Source organism: Cimex lectularius, unplaced genomic scaffold (genome assembly GCF_000648675.2).
Source record: "Cimex lectularius strain Harlan isolate CLEC.00 unplaced genomic scaffold, Clec_2.1 scaffold94, whole genome shotgun sequence".
Lineage (NCBI taxonomy): Eukaryota > Metazoa > Arthropoda > Insecta > Hemiptera > Cimicidae > Cimex > Cimex lectularius.
Window position 1 is genome coordinate 591,526 of NW_019392668.1, and position 19,063 is coordinate 610,588.

The window sequence follows — 19,063 nt, forward strand, 5'->3', positions numbered from 1 at the left end:
CTTGAAAGATCGAAGTGTATTTCCCTAATAAACACCCGATCCGATCCATATACTCACCCCATTTTCATAATTTCTAAGCTCAGTTAATTCTTGACGTCTGGATTCTAGCAAGCAGACTAAACTTAGCTTGTACAGCTCTTTTAATAATGGAGAAATTAGAAAAAAGGGAGCTGTGGCTTCAGACGTTCAATAATCCTTCAGTTCGTAATTGAAGTTGTCAACCGTGTCTTTAGGTTAAGATTTCTTTTGCCGGTGTAAACTCTTTTAAGATTTTCTTGGACACAAGCGTTAATGGCATGTATTTCTGTTTGAAAGACCGAAGTGTATTTCTCTAATGAACTTGATTGCCCAAATACATGAACAAAAAACACCCGATCCGTTCCACATACTCACCCCATTTTCATAATTTCTAAGCTCAGTTAATTATTGAGATCTGGATTTTCCATTCTGCGATTGAGGAGTCACTATTTGTTTTTGTCATCGCAAGTATAGGGTCGGGGCCTATGCATGGTCTTGCAGATCCTTCTCAGGCCAGTGCGTCTGCTTTTTCATACCTTCGAATCCTGGCAACCAAGATGTTGTTTTGAAATAATATCTTGGGCTTGAACAAAAAAACAACTGATTCTATATCTGCACACTTACCCCATCTTCATCATTTCAAAGCTTAGTTCATTATTGAGATCTGAATGTAAACAAGCGGCAAATTGAGCATCTGTGGGACTCTTGATACGAATGAGAATGAATGAATGAATGTGAAAATCGTGTTGTGGTGTGATTTGAATTGTGACGTATCCGGGTGGTTTGAGCGGGGCGGCGAGAGGGCGCTGGTGTCGGACGATTCTCGAATCGAGTCGAGTCTTGCCCGGTGACGGTAGCCAGAAAAGTCGAGTGGAGAGAACGTGAAAGATGGCGACCGATGTGGACAAGTCGGACATCGCCTGGTAGTCGTAATTGTGGTGTCACCGTTTCTCCGGGGCGGACTATAATGTCAAATAGTGTTTCCGAGGCGTGTGGTGTTTAAACAAGGGTGGTTCCGTCGTGCTCCAGAGTCGGAAAATGCGCGAATTCAAGGTGGTCGTGTTGGGCTCGGGCGGGGTTGGGAAAAGTGCTCTCACCGTCCAATTCGTCTCGGGCTGCTTCATGGAGAAGTACGACCCGACGATCGAAGACTTTTACAGGAAGGAGATCGAAGTGGACAACTCGCCCTGCGTCCTCGAAATCCTCGACACAGCCGGCACGGAGCAGTTCGCGAGTATGCGCGATCTCTACATCAAAAATGGCCAGGGCTTCGTCGTCGTCTACTCGCTCACCAACCACCAGACGTTCCAGGACATAAAGACGATGAAAGAGCTCATCACCCGGGTCAAAGGGTCCGAGAGGGTGCCCATACTCCTCGTGGGCAACAAGGTCGACTTGGAACACCAGCGCGAAGTGCCCACCCTCGAAGGCAGCTCCCTCGCCCAGATCTGGTCCTGCCCTTTCGTCGAAGCCAGTGCCAAAAACAGGACGAACGTTAACGAAGTGTTCGCCGAAATAGTCAGAGAAATGAACTTCAGCCCGGAAAAAGAAAAGAAAACATACTGCTGTTGTACGGTGCTATAAAAGGACATATATTCATACGTTTTAATAAGTATACATACAACTTATACATACATATTTAAATAAACAAATCTAGCTATTTACCTAAATTTGTAAATATTTTATTATAATAATCACTCGTTAGTTTTCAAACAGTCGATTTCGTCTTCTTCTTTTTGTTTGTTTTTCATTTCCATTATAAGAAACGACGGGGGAAATATCGTTTTATGTTTGTACATTGATTCTTAAAAAACAAAAAAAAATCAAATCAATCCAGGTTTATTAGCATTCTCGATCCGATGCTCATCATGTCCACCCCCACTCACAAAATAGTCATTTCTCACAGAGCTTTTTTTAAATTCAGTACATCTTTTTATTAAAATTGTTTTTACTGTTAAACATTTAAATTAACTTTTTAAATTTTCACACTTATCTATAACATTTCACATTTATTCTCTAATTTTTTTTTCATGTGGGTGGGGGTTTATTAATCTCCACGCCTAGACGTTGCAAATTTTTTTTATACCAAAACCGTTTTCAAAATCACAACGGAAAATGGAAAAAAACCGAAAAAATAAATTCAAAATTTAAAACTTCCTAAATTATATTCGACCAATTGTTCTGTGATTGTCAGTGAATGGAGTAGCCTGTTGTCCTCGACCCGAGTCTAAAGACAAAAGTAAACAATAATTATTCGAAATCTTATCGCGCTAGATATCAAAAGGGGGTTCGATGGATGAGTTTTCGAATTTACAATTTTAAATTTTTAAAAAATCTAAGGTTTTATTTAAAAAAAAAATCTCTTTTAGGAAAGGTTATCTTGATTTCAAACGGGAATCGTCGCTCAGTGATGACGCATTTCGCTTCCCTAGAATTTATTAAACCTGTATGATTCAAAAAACAAATAATAATTATATCTTTTAGTTTTTTTTGTAATATCCGTACCTTTGAACGAGATTTCACAAAATTTCACTAAAAACGAGTGTTCTAATTTAAAAAAAAAAACAGTTTGACCCATAAATTGTTTTCTTTGTTGGGATAGTGTCTGTGTACAGCCAGGGAAGAGATTTTCAATAAAAATGTAAATATTTTGTCAATTGTGGGGAAAAGTAGAAATTTTTTTAATGAGTATTATTTTATATACAGGGAAAGATTTTCGCTTCCTTTTTAAAAATTAATCAATAAACGATCCGTGTCCATTTGCCCCGTTTTTACTGGATGGTATTTGTACAAAAAAAAAAAAAAAGAAAAAAATTGTGGGGTTTTTATCAAAAGCTAAATTGACAGTTTCGCATTACAATAAAATGTATTTTTTCAGACAAATGATTTTTTTGGAAATTTGTAGGGTGAGAGGAAAAGCGATTAGATTTTTTATAAAGAAAGACTGAAATATATGTACCAACTTTTTTGTTTTTGTCGAAGATTTTTTTATTATTATATGTGATTTTTATTTTGAACGTTGTTTTAATCATTCTTGAAAAGTTTTTGGGTGGTTGAAAGAAAATACCAATATATAAGAAATATTTTCCTTGAAAAAAAAAAAAATTGTACTGAATTGTAATTCAAATTTAAACAGGTATAACAGGTAAATTTGATCTTTTTTTAATGGAAATTTATAAATAATTTTTAAATCGAACCACATCTGGCCTAACTTTTGTTTTGTCTACATGGCCTACATTCTCTTATATTTTTTATTTTTGAAATTACAACAAATCAGCAGTAGATGAAACAAAAAATAGAATCAAAATTGAAAAAAAAGTTTCTTTAATTGTAAACTGTGATAATATTAAGGAGAAAAACTTAATAGTCTGCTTTATGAAGAATTTAAAAGGGAAAATATAAAAAAAATTATAAAAAAAGGCGACACAAATGTGAATGTACATTTATATACGTTTTAAAATTGTCACGAACTTTCAATCAAAAGTCAAAATTAATTAACTTATAAAATCGTTCTTTTAAAAAATTTATTCAAACACTTTAACATTGCAGTAATTGAACATATCTTTTATATGTAATAAAACAGAGTGTGGACCACAGGGATGAAGCTACCTTGTTGTAAAGTTGGTCTTATGGAACACTTACAATAAATATAAAATGGTAATAAATTGCCTGTAGAATTTAAAAAAATGGTAAAAGCACCGTGGGAAAGGAAAATAGATTGGACACTCCCTTCGATTTTCTTCAAGAATTGGCGAGGACGACCCTGAGGGATGGAAAGACCAAAGATTTGTTGTGATTGATAAATTGTCGTATTGTTAATATATTTTATTCAAAAGAAGGAAAAAACACGAAAAGGCCTAAAGGGAAAGCGAAGGTTGTTTTGTTTACAACTGAACAGAGCTAATTTTTGAGATTCCGCGTTTTAAGATTAAAAAATATATATATATGATAGTCGCCTTTATTACATTTTTTTAGATCTCACTTGGATTTTGCCATGACCCAATAAAATACAAACAAAAATCGAAAAAAAGTTACTAAGGGGTAAATACAAAAAATAATCGCACATAGTCAGTGTGTTTCTTGGAATGGAAAAATGAAAAGTGTAAATATTTTATACATTTTGTATTATGTGCTATTATATTAGTTTCTTTATTTTTCAAATGTATTATTATTTTTACTGTACATTGTGTAAAGTTTTTATAAAAAGAACATGTGTATAGTAGTGTGTACACATACACACAACACACACACACACACACAAAAACACATACACACCTAAAAAAAAGAAAAAAAAAGATTTCATATGTCGTGTCCCTCCTATTACTTTTTTATGATCTTTGACAACCACTGCCAGTGGATTTTGTATACCTAAATGTTAATATTAAAAAAAATGCTTTTTGTAAGAATTTCGAGGGATACTAAATTGTAATTGTATCATATTGGAGAGTATTATGTTTTAATACATGGTTTTGTAATAAAAATTTTGTCTTGTCATTCCATTCCATCTTGATATAACAGTTCAATAGTTCGTAATAGTGGAAAATGCCCAGGAAAATTAGTCCCGAGCCAAAATTTAGAAATGCCAACACTTATTTCAAACAGTTTAAATTTTATTCTATATTTTAATTATCTCTAGATCTGGGAGGGAATCACATTTATAAACAATAGTTTATTGTAGGACTGAAATGCTAGATTATCTTGGTTTATTTTGATTACTTATTGTCATATTCAAAAATCGAAAAGATAGGATTTATGATAATGGATTACATAAATCACCTTTTATCTCAACACATTTGCAATTAAAATTACGAATTATGTAATTATTTACTTTTTTACAAACTTAAAAAATGTCTAGGTAGCAATATAAAATATTTGGTTGTGAAATTTATGCTTAGCTTGATGTCTGCAAAACCGTTTGGGTTTTTTGTCATCTTAAAAACATTTTTGTGGTTCGTGGCGATAAGTTTTCAAGCAGGGAGAGGCAGGCACAGTAGTCAGTACTGGTGGCTGTTAATGTGTCTGCCTTTCCCTACTTATAACCTTGATGCCGCGTATTGAAAATGGCGAAAAGGAGAAACGTACCCGACAGACAAAAATCATCGTGTACGACCAACCTTTCATCTCTAAGAGACGTTAGGTTCATAATATCTAGTCTTGATCTGGTATTTGTGTTTCAGGAAAAATAATTTATAACACTGCATCCAGTCCGTAAAATAAATTATTTTCGAGAAAATTAAAATTAACTGATCTCAACTGGTGTCATAGCAGGCAGATTCTTAAGAGGGATGAAATAATTGTTTTTAAAATTGGCCCCTCTCTCTAGGCCTCTTATTCGTAAGAGGCAATTGAATATCTTAATTTCAGTATATTACATCTATGTTTGAATAGCTAAGACGATGGTGATATAACCACCGAAAGCGCGGCAATTATCAACTTGCTTTTGTTAGATCATCCTTTCATAGGGATGTTTACCTGTTATTACACAACTGTGATTATGAATTAAACAATGTTTAAAGTTCTTAGAAGTCAGCTGAATTTCAGTGTCTAAAATCAATTCTATTTATCAGTTTGTGTAGGGTTAGAAAAATAGAATAGGTTGTACTGATTGTACTAACTACTAATCAATCTAAGGATTTCTTAATTATTCTTTTGAGCATAAGCACCGAACGGATTTTTCTTCTCTAGGTGAGAAACTGGAACACATCAGTTTCGAAACTATATTTTCTTCCCTCCATTTCTGCATATAATAATGGTGTTATGTTCAAACTTATGCAATCCGCCACTTATTAGCGTTGTTGCCCAAGCCCTGGGAATAAGAAGTCGTCAGGTCTCCAAGTCTCAAAAGTGTACGGACCTAGGGAAATTGCTTTCCTAAGGAAAACGCAACTAAGAACAAAAGACAAAAGCGGCCGTGATTGCGGAATTACAGCAAGGTTACCAGGGACTACACAAATCTTTATAAGGTCCGATTTGGATGAACGTAAACGTCTGAAAGTAGTTTCAAATACTAAAATTGGGTGATGAACGTATTCCATTGTTTCTGATCATTTTAGCCTGCCTATCCTCTCTGTTATATGACCTTTCGCACGCATCAAGGCTTTTCACAAATTTAAGTTATGTGTTTAAGCGCCTGCCTCTCCCTACTTATATCCTTGATGTTTTGCGATGAACATTTAGAAATGCCTTGGCAATCACTTTTACATAAGTAGAAACTTGAAAAGTAGAATGGGAAAAGTTTACATTTTGGAAATTATCAATTAAATGATGATCGAGGATGATCGTTTCTGGGCGAACTTTTCTTTTTGAAGTTTGGTTGCCGTTCATTTAGCTTATCTAGCTATTTTGATCTGCTGGACACGTTACGTTAATTCAGAGGTTGGTCTGTGCGAGTGCCTCTCCCTGCTTATAGCCTTATACTACGCTCTACCAAAATGATAGGAAACACTAGACATTCTTATATAAACTATTTTAAACTTAGAAATATTTGATCTTACCTTATGCGTCTGAAGGCGAGTAATCATTAAAATGTATGATGTCATCTTGAAGTCTGTACGGTTTTGAATCTGTAATTTGGCCGATTCCCATGATTTTGGATTGTCTATCCTCGATCGTTCTGCCTCTGAGTGGTAAGTGTGAGCTTGCCTCTCCCTGCTTATTACCTTTACAACAAGCTCTATCAAAATTACAGGAAACAATCTAGAAATTCTTATGTAAACTATTGTAAACAGAAATTGAACATATTAAAATTTTTATGTTTCCTTATTCGACCAAAGGCGAGGAAACATTAAATCGTGTTACCTAATCTTGATGTTTTAAGGGTTATCAACCTAAATTTGGTCGTTTCTTATAATTTTGGTCCAGAATTACTGGAAACGACGAATAGAATAGATATATTAGAATGGAAACAATTAGGTGCCATATGTTTTCAATGGGAGTAAACATTAAATTTTATCATCATGTACAGGTTAGACCTGACCGTGGCCAGAATACAATTCCTTACTTCAAGGGAAAGTCAAGAGTACACTATCCAAAGTTGACATCGTGGAGGGGTAATGTAGTGTCGATAGAGCACAATTATTATGATAGACTCAAACAATCAAAAACTATCAAATCTCATAGGTAAATGTAAACAAAATTTCTTTGCAGGTGGTCACGATATCACCATTATTGGTTTTCTCACGATACTATATAAGAAAGTCTTCTTCATCCGTGATCCGTACGGAATAGTTTAAAAAATAATGAAAACCCTGAAGGGGTCAGGAAGCAGACAGGTTTATTGTACTTTTGACAAACTCTCGTTATGCAAATTGTCATTGTTGATTGTGCGACATCACGGAATGAAGACGTGTCACGAAAATGCACAAATTTTACATCCAAACACTGGCATACATAGATATTATATGATGGCCTAATTATCGATTACGGATAAAAGAATGATTTAATATTATTTTCCCAAGGAAGTACGTGTAATCACGACAGGAAACGTGTAGAAAAACAGTGGGGTGCGCAAAGAGTGATAACTATGTTAGAATTCAACGAATAAAGCATTAAACAATCAGTATTAATTCGTCTAATAAGTATTAATAGATTAATCAAATGTAAGTGAAACAATATATTAATCTTCATAAATCGATAAGTTATCTAATGGTATTAACAAGATTTTTTTGTAGGTTTATGTATGGTATATATATATATATATATATATATAATACACTAGACACTTGAAATTCTCATATTCCTGAAGGTGTCTGTGATCTGTGTCCAGAATTAAGGTGTATTTCCTGGGCGGAGTGAACAAAAAAAAAAGAAAAAAAAAGAACAAAAGGATGTTCATCAGCACATATTGTTACGCTGACACGTTTGTTGAAAAAGTTGTACGGCAAAAATCAAGTCGACGAAAGGATCCATTTGTCAGTTGGCAAAAGACATGTTGGCAACAATTCTTCTGCAGAGAGAAAATTTGTATTAATGATTGATAGAGTGGGCAAGGTTGTCGACCCACGCAGGTCCGACTGGTTCCGAGTTGTTGGGCCCTCGGCGAAGACCTTGGAGATCTTTTAATCGCTTGCTCGGAAGCTGGAGGTGTGGCTGATACCACACTGCACCGTCCGCACATTCCCTTTTCTTGCAGTATTGTGCCCGATTGGGCCAAATACAATTACTGTATGAAAAACTCACAGTTACAATGTTTATTGTAAGTTCAAACCTCTGCAGAAGCATGTGTTAAACTTAATACGAAATGGAGATCAAGCAGCTGCTAGTGGACGTTAGGTAGAAACGGAGGGTATAAAGAGGTAATAAACATTTGGGACAGCTATCTATAAGGTCGACATGGTTTTCACAAAATACAACTAAAGTTGGGATTAAATGGAAAATATAGTGGGTTCTTCATTTATGCTCTCCAGTTTTTCGTCCAGTTCCCCTAATTTAGAGACACGTTCAGTTTGTTAGTCGTGAATTCTGATCTAAACTGAACGATTAACTGAACTGACCGAGTAACCACACGTTCAGTTTTTTGTAAAGTTTTCCTATTTTAGTGTTTTGTACACCCGCTCAGTTTATCTGCCAGTTAACCTGATCCAGATCAGAAGAATCCAAACTGCGTAACCTCAGCTCAGTTTTTGTAAAGTTTTACGATTTTTAGTGTTTTCTACACCCGCTCAGTTTATCTGCCAGTTAACCTGATACAGATCAGAAGAATCCAAACTGAGTAACCACAGCTTAGTTTTCCGTCCAGTTTATCCATTTTTAATGATCACACCCGCCCAGTCTGTATACCTGTAACCTATCCAGATCAGAAAAACAAACTTAATGATTAATTGATCTGAACGTGTAACAACAGCTCAGTTTTTGTTGTTTCTCCACTGTCCATTTTCTCTGTTTTTAGAGCTCCATACAAAAAAAAAGTTGAAAGTTAACCTGAATCAGATCGGAAAAGTAAACTGAACCACTAACCGAACTGAGCGTGAGTAACCACAGCTTAGTTTTTATCCAATATCTCAATTTTTCGTATTCCATACATGCCCAGTTTATCTGTTGCTTTAACTGAATCGAGATCAGAGGGATAAAGCCACAGCGCAGATTTTCGTCCAGTGTGACCATGTTAGGGACATAAACAAGCTCAGTTTGTACATTTTAGGATTCATCAGGTCTGCTGCGAAATGTGTCTCCAAATTGGACAAATAAACTGAAGGAATAACTTTTTTTTTTAATATACGCTCAGTTAACCTGAATCCAGATTGGAAACTGAACGATTAATGGAACTAAACGTTAACCACAACTCAATTTTTTTACAATATCTCATTTTTTCGTATTCCATGCATGCTCAGTTTGTTTGTTGGTTAAAGTGAATTCAGATCAGAGGGATAAAGCCACAGCGCAGATTTTCGTCCAGTCTGTCCATTTTAGGGACATATACAGCTCAGTTTGTCTGCTAGTTTGTACATTTTAGGATTCATATACACTTGGTCTGCTGCAAAGTGTCTCCAAATTGGACAAATAAACTGAAGGAATAACTGATTGAGACATTTCGGTCGGTTTCTTCATTTTTTTTAAATATACGCTCAGTTAACCTGAATCCAGATTGGAAACTGAACGATTAACGGAACTAAACGTTAACCACAGCTCAGTTTTCGTCTAGTATCATAATTTTTTCATTCAGTTATGTAGTTTATAATTTCTAAAATCAGTACGTTAGTAAAGTTAGACCGCAAAAGATTTTATAATAAAATAACAAATTAAGTATTGCTCAAAAGTTATCAACTCGACCAGCTGTAATAGTATCAAGACTATTGTTACAGGAGAAATTTAGTGAGAAAATCTGAGAAGGAATTCTCGAGCCTGGGGAAGGATTCTATCGTTCTAATTACCGATTTGCCTCAATGGATCAAAGCGTTTCAGTTTTCCCAAAAAGCGAAATATAATCTCTGCAATCTGCTAAATTCACGGTGCAGAAATTCCACCCGTCGCATACAACGCATCTAAAGGAAGTCGTTTAATATTCAAAAGTCAATGGATAATGCACTGTTCTAAAAAGATACGAAACAATGTAAAAGGTCACGAACAGAAAAGGATCGATGATATGATTTTAAAATAACTGGAATTGGCCCCTTTTTTTATTGTCCCTGTATAATAGATAAATAACGGATTAGTGGCATTTAAATGATATTGAATTTAAATGACTGAATTCAATCTTAATCTGCCTAAGAGTTATTGTTTGGGTGATGCAGCCGTCCTTTCAAAATGTCTGTCAGATTAACTGAATCGGACTTTCTATTATTAGTATTACTATCCTCGCTGTTGTGGCCTGCCAAGCGCGTTTTGGTTTCTTGACATCTTCAGTGGTGGATCTTTTTAATTTTTGTTTAATCGGGTCTTTACGACCAAACTATAGGTTCATCACTTCACATTCCTCTAGAGGAAATCTGACAAAATAGACTTGCTTATTTAGCTATTTAGCCTATTTGGCTTACAATCTATGCCTAATAAACTTTATATTAGAGCTTCTGTAAAAATCAGACGGTAATCTAACTAATGACTCGTTTACTGAGCTAGTTCTAAGATTTTTGACTCTCGCTGAACACTCAGGCAATTCTTTTTTAGCATCTTCGCCTAATGAAAGAGAGGACGTTGCAAACCTATTAGAAACGAACTCTACATTACGTCACGTTTAATCCAGCTAGCTTGCACGTGTTGAACTGCTTCCATACCATCTGGCCCCTCCTTTTGTGAACCAAGGTTGTCAAATGACCTACTGTAGTGTTTTGAAGAAATGCCAGTTCGTAAATACTACTCTGTAGTAGTGAGGCACATAAAAAGGGTCTGTTTTGGTATTGATTGTTTTTCTATTTTATTCAAAACTAAGAACTATAAACTAACGACGTTCCTGTTGAGAGGCAATTGTCGAATGGCAGGTGTATTAATGGAAAATTTAAAATTGTCGACATATTTAGAAATCGAAATACTTTTTCCACAAACTCTACCTTATTCAGCCATTCAGCCAATATATTATGTGGTAGTTTGGTCAGTTCCGATATGTTTGGCCTTCATATCCACGCTGTTTTATCCTGTCGGCAGGGTTTGTACACATGCCTCTCCCTGCTTATATCCTTGATGTTCTGCAATAAACGTTACGAAATGTCGAAACGTGGCTAACACTTTAACGTAAGCAAGAGAAAAAACCTTAAAAGTTTACATTTTGACAATTGATGATTTAGGATAATCGTTCCTAGCGGAACATTTCTTTTTGTAGTTTGGTCGTTTTTTTCATTTTTTTCGGCCTTATATATTTTGATATTTTGATCTATCGAGCGCGTTTAGGCTTTCCGTCAACATCAATGATGGGTCTGTGCGCTTGCCTTTCCCTGTTTATAGCCCTCACATCACGCTTTACCCAAAATGATAGGAAACAATCAACAAAGTCGTATATAGACTATTTTAAACTTAGAAATGGTTCTATCTTGCCATATGCGACGAAAGGCTAGTGAATATTGAGTTGAATGACCTCATCCTGAAGTCTTCAGGGTTACGAACGTGTAATTTGGCCGTTTTCCTTCAGTTTGGTCCAAAATAATCGGAAACGACGAATCTAAGAATTTTTTATAGACTATTTCACATTTAGAAAGATATCGTCATATTCGACCAAAGGCGAATAGACATTAAATTGTTTGGCCATCCTCTTGAGGTCTGCGGGGTGATGAATCTCTAGGTCAGACTTGCCCGTGGCTGATATACACGGGTTTTTAAAGTTACATACAATGGTTCTTATTAAAAAGTTTACAACTATTCATTATGAAATACCGAGGTCAATTTCGTGCAGAAGGGAAAGTCTGCCTCTCCCTGCTTATATCCTTGATATCGCGCAGTTAAGACTGCCAAATGCGTCGGACCACAACAGCGAAATAGGCAGGCCAAAATAAGAGAAAACTACCAAAATTCAGGTTTAACACGGGGTATAAAATGTTAAAATTATAACACATCTAATGAAACTGAAGATGTCTGTCAGACTCATTCCGGCTTTTCAACACTGGCATCAAGGATTCAAGGAGCACCCGTGAAGAATGAGACAAGGAAAAGGTTGAACGTCAAAAAGAGTCATGTCTTTATTCTCCTGCATACGACAATCAATATTGATATATTGTGCAATAGTCATCCTTGTCTAAGTCTTTCATTAATTATTATTCAGAAATCGTGAGATGCGGTCTGGTGACGCGGCTATCACCAGACCGCATCTCACGATTTCTGAATAATCATCGATTAACGGTCACTAATCTCCACACAGTCCTTCATTAACTTTGTGCTTTTTACCAGAACCCAAAGCCTCTAGTCGTAATACTCTAGTGGTTTAGTAGTTCTGCTGTCAGCTTGTACATATTCTTAACCCACATTTTGATGGATGTAAGTTTTGGCCGTTTGATACGCCGCAAAAAGGTCCTGTGCCGAGTGAGGTGCCAGTGTCCTGACTGAACTTTAGCCAATTTATCGGCGGCCTCGTTGCACTCTGCCACACCTCTGCCGTGTGTGCCATGGTATCAAATAGCTCTAATCGTTTACCCCATTGTCTGACCTTTTGATGCTGTCTCAAACGGCTCTGGATTTTACAACCGCCTACCTAAGTAAATCATATTCTTTTGCAGGCAAAACCTAGACTTTTGATCACCCAGGCGCAGTGTTCAGTAACCATCTAAAAGGCAGTGGCATACTGCTTAAGGCATCCAGTGCTTGGTTTATTTCCATAGATACCGGCTCCTGAACCATACTCGGTCTTAGAGCCATCTATAGTCGGCACTAACTGGGATCCTTTTCTCCCAGGTCGCTCTGTAGGGTATTTTAATTTGAAATTTCTTATAAGTTCTTAATTTAGGGATCATGGTGTCGTTAATCATCCTGGTATCCACCTGGAGTTCTTACCAAAGCGTTAATTTCTCCACTTTACGCGACTAGGCGAGCCTCTCCCTGGACGAAGATTTGTAGCGGTGGGCACCAGTGGGTGACGTTCTCATTGCTCTTGTAAATAGTAATGTTCTGCAAGTAGTAAGAAATGGGGCCCGACCTCTCTCGCTGCCATGTGTTCGTCTACAAGACCTTCTGGAGGTTATCAAGAGCCTAAGAACTATGTGCAACCACAGGGACATTTTGGAATTTAGCTGTTTCCATAAAGACGTTTACATCCACCATGTCCCTGTGGTTGCACATAGTTCTTAGGCTCTTGATAACCTCCAGAAGATCTTGTAGACGAACACATGGCAGCCGAGAGAGGTTGGGACCCTATGTGCAACCACAGGGACATTTTGGGATTTAGCTATTTCCATAAAGACGTTTACATCCACCAATGGCGATTTTTACTCTTTGTGTTATTTTATTTCAAGAAAGTCATCGGTCAATTTAGAGAAGAACTGCAACCCTATTTAGCAAAGTTAGTAATTTGGTCGTTGCCGATCATTTTGGACTCTTTTGCTCCTTTGCTTCTGACGGGCGTTGAAAAATTAGTGTATCTGATGTTTTTTACGTTTAAGAGTATTAAATAATCTGTCTGCGTACCTTTTAATTAAAAACAAAAAAATTAGGTTAAGAGGATGATATTGCCTTACTCTTGTTTATCATTTGATCCAGCGGAATATTCAGTGCACTATTTGATTTTTTTAATAATGATTATAAAAAATTTGATTAAAATTTTTATGAGCTCATCCAAGCTTTACGAATAAGCGTAGGGTAGCTAGTAAAACAAAAGTCATTTTCTAGAAGTCCATTTCCTTGAAAGATTTTCTAGTCGTGGCTAAAAGTCTTTTTTTATAAAACTAAAATGAAATAAAGTGTATAAATTAAGCCAATTTCAGAATTATTTAGGGTTAATCATAAATTAATTAATAAAAAACGCTGCCTTTTTGTCCAAATGTATCCATTTATTTCAATTTTTTTATTATGTAACCATTTGTTTATTATATAGTAAAACTGCTATGTTAAATATAATCATTCTGGTTCGTAACAAGATAACTTAAGAAATAACACTAATATTTTTGTTTGTCGCCGAACTATCGTGCAATGAGCTTTAGTAACAACAAACAACTTTGTTGACAATAATCTAAATAGGAAAAGAGGAAAAATGATAAACAAGATCACTCAATAATGCTAATCCTTCATGAATCAATTTACATAGGACTTACATGAGTAATTTGTCCATAATAATCCTTTCATCATTGAAGAATAGAAAAAAAGGTTAAAATCGTGAGATATATCCTATGTGTGGTGAATATGTAATTTGGTCGTTCCGGATTATTTTGGTTTGCTTATCCTTGTGTTGTGTTGGCATCAAGACTATAAGCCGGGATACTACTGAAGATTAATACAATTAGATGCGTTTAAGGCCAAAAAAGTAAGGATTGGCAGACGCTTGTCACCATTTAGCTTTCTTCGTGCCTTCAAGGTTAAAAACATAAATAGGAAGGAGCATATACCCTCTACTGAATATTGACAAAAAGAAAAGAAGATGAAGTCATCAAGGAAATAAGGAGGGAAAGGCAGCCGCACATAGTACTGAAGAGCGAGAAAATGAAATGCGACTGAAACCAAAAATGTGGGGAACGTTTGAAAAGTGCCGGCATTTCAACTTCTTCCGTGCGTAGTATCAAGGTATTAGCAGGGAGAGGCAGACAGTCCTACTAAAGGTGAAAAAACGAAACGCGTCTGAGTCAAAAAATGGCGAAGAATGGCAGACCCATGTCGGTATTTCGCCTTTATTTATAGTAGTATAGTTTATTCCCGAATATTTTGTTCTGCCACTCCCTGCTTATCGCCTTGATGCCACGCAGGTGGCAATGCCGACCCAGATAGCATACCAAGACAGTGAGGGTAGGCAGACGTAAACGTACCCTCCTCTAGCTACATTATAAGAACAGTTTCAAAGAAAAAATAGAACAAGCAGATATGTAAACTTAATTTAAAAATTATTCAGTTGTCCAGCTATCCAACTTGATAAAAAAAAAAGAAAATAAGATTAGTGGGAAAAGAAGAGGAAATATCTAACTTCAGAAATATTTTGTATAAAACTTCATGACGATGTAATTTGATCGTAACCGATCAACCTGGCCTACCTACCAGGGTCTGTCAATCCCGTTGCGTCATTTCGCAAGCTTCAGTGGTGGTTTGAGCGTCTGCCTCTCCCTGCTTATTTCCTTGATGACTTCATCTTCTCCTACAGCTGACCGCAGACCAGGTACTCTCCCTAGATCTATAGTGACCCAGCGATTATAGGCAGACATTCATCACCCCTCAGACCGCACAGAGAAATCGCACAATTTTATGAAAATATTACTTTACCGAAAATTCAGTATGCCATTTAAATTTTGTTTTTTTTTATAAGCCAAGGTATACAATGAAGTATTGAATTGATCGACACTGAGTTGGTTGTCTTTTTGGTGAAAAAAAAGGTTCTTCATTGAAGATATCGTGAAGGAAAAGTAAACCACCGAGAATGTACAGACCAGCAAAGTGATCAGTATCAACATTTGATCATCCAAATGAAGATCAACAATTATCACTAACTTCAATGTACTATTGTTGTTGTTGGAAGGTCAATTCAATAAAGACGTGTCAATTGATGAAAATTTAGTTTTCAGATGGATGGAGGACTTCGTTTTTTTTAATGTATTAACAATTTTCTGCTAGCCAAACCATTGTGATATGAATATTACGCATATACAAACTACGCTGAGTGTTAAAAATTTATCATAAAGTTGTAACTCGAACTGGAAATTATTTAATCATCTTTCCATGAATGATGATAAATGCTCCGGCATCCGGTTTATCTCTCGATAGTCAATTTCACACCAAAGTCGTCAGAAGAGTGCGAAGTCAGAATGATATTGAATGCATGTGATTTGAGGTGACTTGTGAGTGAAACTTTCTGACCCATTTAACGCAGCCTTGAGTTTCACTTCGCGCTCCCTCCTCCGTCGAAACAAAATCTATATTTTCTATTTCACAATAGAAGCTGCCCTTTAATTGACCAAACTAGTTCAGTACCGAAAATGCTGTGAATATTTCAGAATGTTTCGTACATCGAGTAAAAGCCTCTTTCTGTTAATTCTTATTGATCAAAGGAATCGGTTCAGCGGTTAGGATTAGATTATGATTTTCTCCGAAATAATAGCGATTATTCAATCAACCTACTTAGATCAGATTAGATTTTTTGTGTTGGCTAAAGAGCATTTGCACCACGTCAATTTGGACTCCTTCTCCTCCTGCATATATGGGTTATATAGTATATCTATCAAGCTTCAGAAATTTTATTAACATAAGTCTTGATTTTGGCTCTTAAATTATATTTGCTGCATTGAACTTACGTGTGAAAACCTTTTTTCGACTAAACAAAGTTACATATGTACAGTGCAGCATAGTCTATTGCATCCTCCATAGTCCTCTTTTATATTCCATCTGCTATTTTTGTTTCGCTTTTATCTATTGTGCATAGATTAATAAAACGAGCATTGTTTTAATAAGCTCATTTCGTCAATGTGACAGGCTTTCGACAGGGTCTGGCATTCAGGCATACTTTTTATATTAAGCGCTTCCTACCCTCTCATTATTACCTTTCATTGAAATCCTACCTAACCAGTGCGGCAATGAATTCTCGGAAGTCAAACAGATACAGGCCGGTGTACCGCAAGGTAGTATCCTTGGTCCTATCCTATATATCATTTATACTGCTGACCTACCAATACATCCTGACACTATTATCACCACCTACGCGGACTACGCCGCAATCCTATCGTCTAACTCGAATCCTGTTCAAGGTACCTCCAACACCCAGGAACACCTTGAGCTTATCGAGGACTGGCATAAAAAATGAAAGACAAGACAACGAAAAAAACGCACTCACTGTACTTTTACGCTGAAAAATCAGTCTTGCCATCCATTGTACATCAACATCAAAGAGATACCAGTTTCCACACAATTCAAATACCTGGGACTATATTTCGACAGCAGACTGACGTGGAATCCCCACAAGACTTAAAAAACAGCAACTTAATACAAGACTTGGACTACTACGAAGACCTATAAGACCGAAATCGACTTTGACAACTAAGACAAAGCTAACACTGTACAAGACTTTACTAAGACCAATATCGACATATGGAGAGTACTGTTGGTACTGCCAAGTCTTCCAATATCCAGCGCATGCAGTCCTTCCAATCGAAAGTCCTTAGACAAATTGTCAAAGCACCTTATTATGTCACTAACCTCATTATCCACAAAGACCTCAACATTCCTTTTGTCAACGAACTAATCCGGCTCATATTCCAAACCTTCCACACCAACCTTTTGAATCATCTTAACCATACTGCTCGAGCCCTCTCCACTCATTCTCATCATGACAACCCGCCATGTCGCCTCAACCGACAATGGCCTCAAGACCTCCTTGACACCTAATCATACACATGGCTGGCTGCTCAAAACATGTGTTCTACCGGTGCATTGCTGGCATTAGTGTTGTGCTGTATGACACATATGTACATATTTGTATAGTGTACTATCATATATAGGTAACAAATAAATTAAATAAAAAGAAAAATTATTTAATCCTGAAGAAGCTCTATCTCAGAGACCTCAACACTACTATCTCAGTAATCCGAACTAATTGTTGAGGTGAGTATTCGGATTACTGAAAAATTCGGATTGTAGAGGGTGTTAAACAGTACATACATATATACAAGAAAACAATTTCAACATAAATATTAATTGTATAAACACAGTATATACCATTTATCTTTTAAAAAATTAGTTTTTTCAAAATTTATTTAACATTTCCTTCATTGCTTCTTCCTCTTTTTCACTCATTTTTAAGCACTAGGTACATTTCACTTAATCTTATAAATTCATATACCATAAGCTTGGTTTTTTGTGTGAACCCTCTCACTCATTTACTCTGTCACTCTTTTTCACTTACTCTCTCTCTCTTTCTCTCTCTCAAGATCAATCTCTCTCTCACCCCTCACTCATTCACTCTTTCATTCACCATATTTCTCTCACACTCTCACCACTCATTCACAAACTATATCTATTTTTTTGCTCTTTCTAATTCACTATCTCTCTCTCTCTCTCTCTCTCTCTCTCTCTTTCTCTTTCTGTCTTTCTTTCTCTCCCTTCTCGCTTAAATAATGTTTTTATTTATTTCCTTTAATCGCTTCTTGACGTTTTTCCAGCTTTTCCATAAAACTAGTATTGCTGTTTATAGTCGGACGCAAAGTTTTATGTAAAAAGGTGGAAATTAGCTCGTCTGTATTCAAACAGGGCCTTTCTCGAGGATGTTACGGGACTTGATTTCATTAGGCAACCACACGTGCTTTGAACTCCTCTTGGAACCGTTTCCGTTCCAAATATACTTACTTATAAAAAAGATGCGAAAGATTACAGAATGGAACACTCGCCCGTTTGATAGTACGGTTATTAACTACTGATTATTATGCTTCATGGTTGCCATTAAAATATATCTTTTAATTGTAACACTCATGCTCATTTTTGAAGACACAAGGTAAGGAATTGGAAGAAAACTGTTTAGACTATGTACGTACTCTGAGTTGGGATGAGGTGTATTTTTTGGAGTTTGATAATAATATTCAACTCTTAAACTTGTGGAAGGAAGCTTGATGAACTAATCAAATAGGAAAAGAAATAAATAAAATGCGAGTTTTCTTATCTTTCACAAGTTGTTTTAAGATAAAGAATATTCACAATTTCAAAAGTATGATAAATATCTGGATTTTGTAAAATGGCAAAAACCTAGATTTTTAGGTCTAGTTGATGAGTTGGCCAGTCGATATCGGACGGAAAAACAGCACGAACCTTATTTGTAACACACCATCTGTCCATCACCGAAAATAGAACTTAGTTTTCATGGCTGGTGCAGAATGTAGACAAAACTATTGGGAGTAGAGCTTTTTGTATTTTTGTAATGATGGCGATACAAAGTGCCATTCTGAATGGAGAAAAAGGTTGGATGTTCGGTAAGCCTTCAATAAATCGGCCACTGCCCGGGTTTGAAGGCGTA

At 36.1% G+C, this 19,063-nt stretch overlaps 1 protein-coding gene and 1 long non-coding RNA gene across 2 annotated transcripts; both read left to right on the forward strand.

The window, feature by feature from the left end:
* The first annotated feature begins 856 nt into the window (after nucleotides 1-856).
* On the forward strand, nucleotides 857-4,499 carry LOC106670250 (ras-related protein Rap-2c). Its single transcript, XM_014400418.1, has one exon. It carries the CDS (start codon nucleotides 1,057-1,059, stop codon nucleotides 1,600-1,602), a length of 546 nt encoding a protein of 181 aa, XP_014255904.1. The 5' UTR covers nucleotides 857-1,056; the 3' UTR covers nucleotides 1,603-4,499.
* A 1,047-nt stretch (nucleotides 4,500-5,546) lies between these two features.
* Nucleotides 5,547-7,579, forward strand: LOC106670251. The gene is made up of 3 exons (XR_001341046.2): nucleotides 5,547-6,644; nucleotides 6,983-7,067; nucleotides 7,165-7,579. It is a non-coding gene; the product is annotated as an uncharacterized LOC106670251 (long non-coding RNA).
* Nucleotides 7,580-19,063: the final 11,484 nt, after the last annotated feature.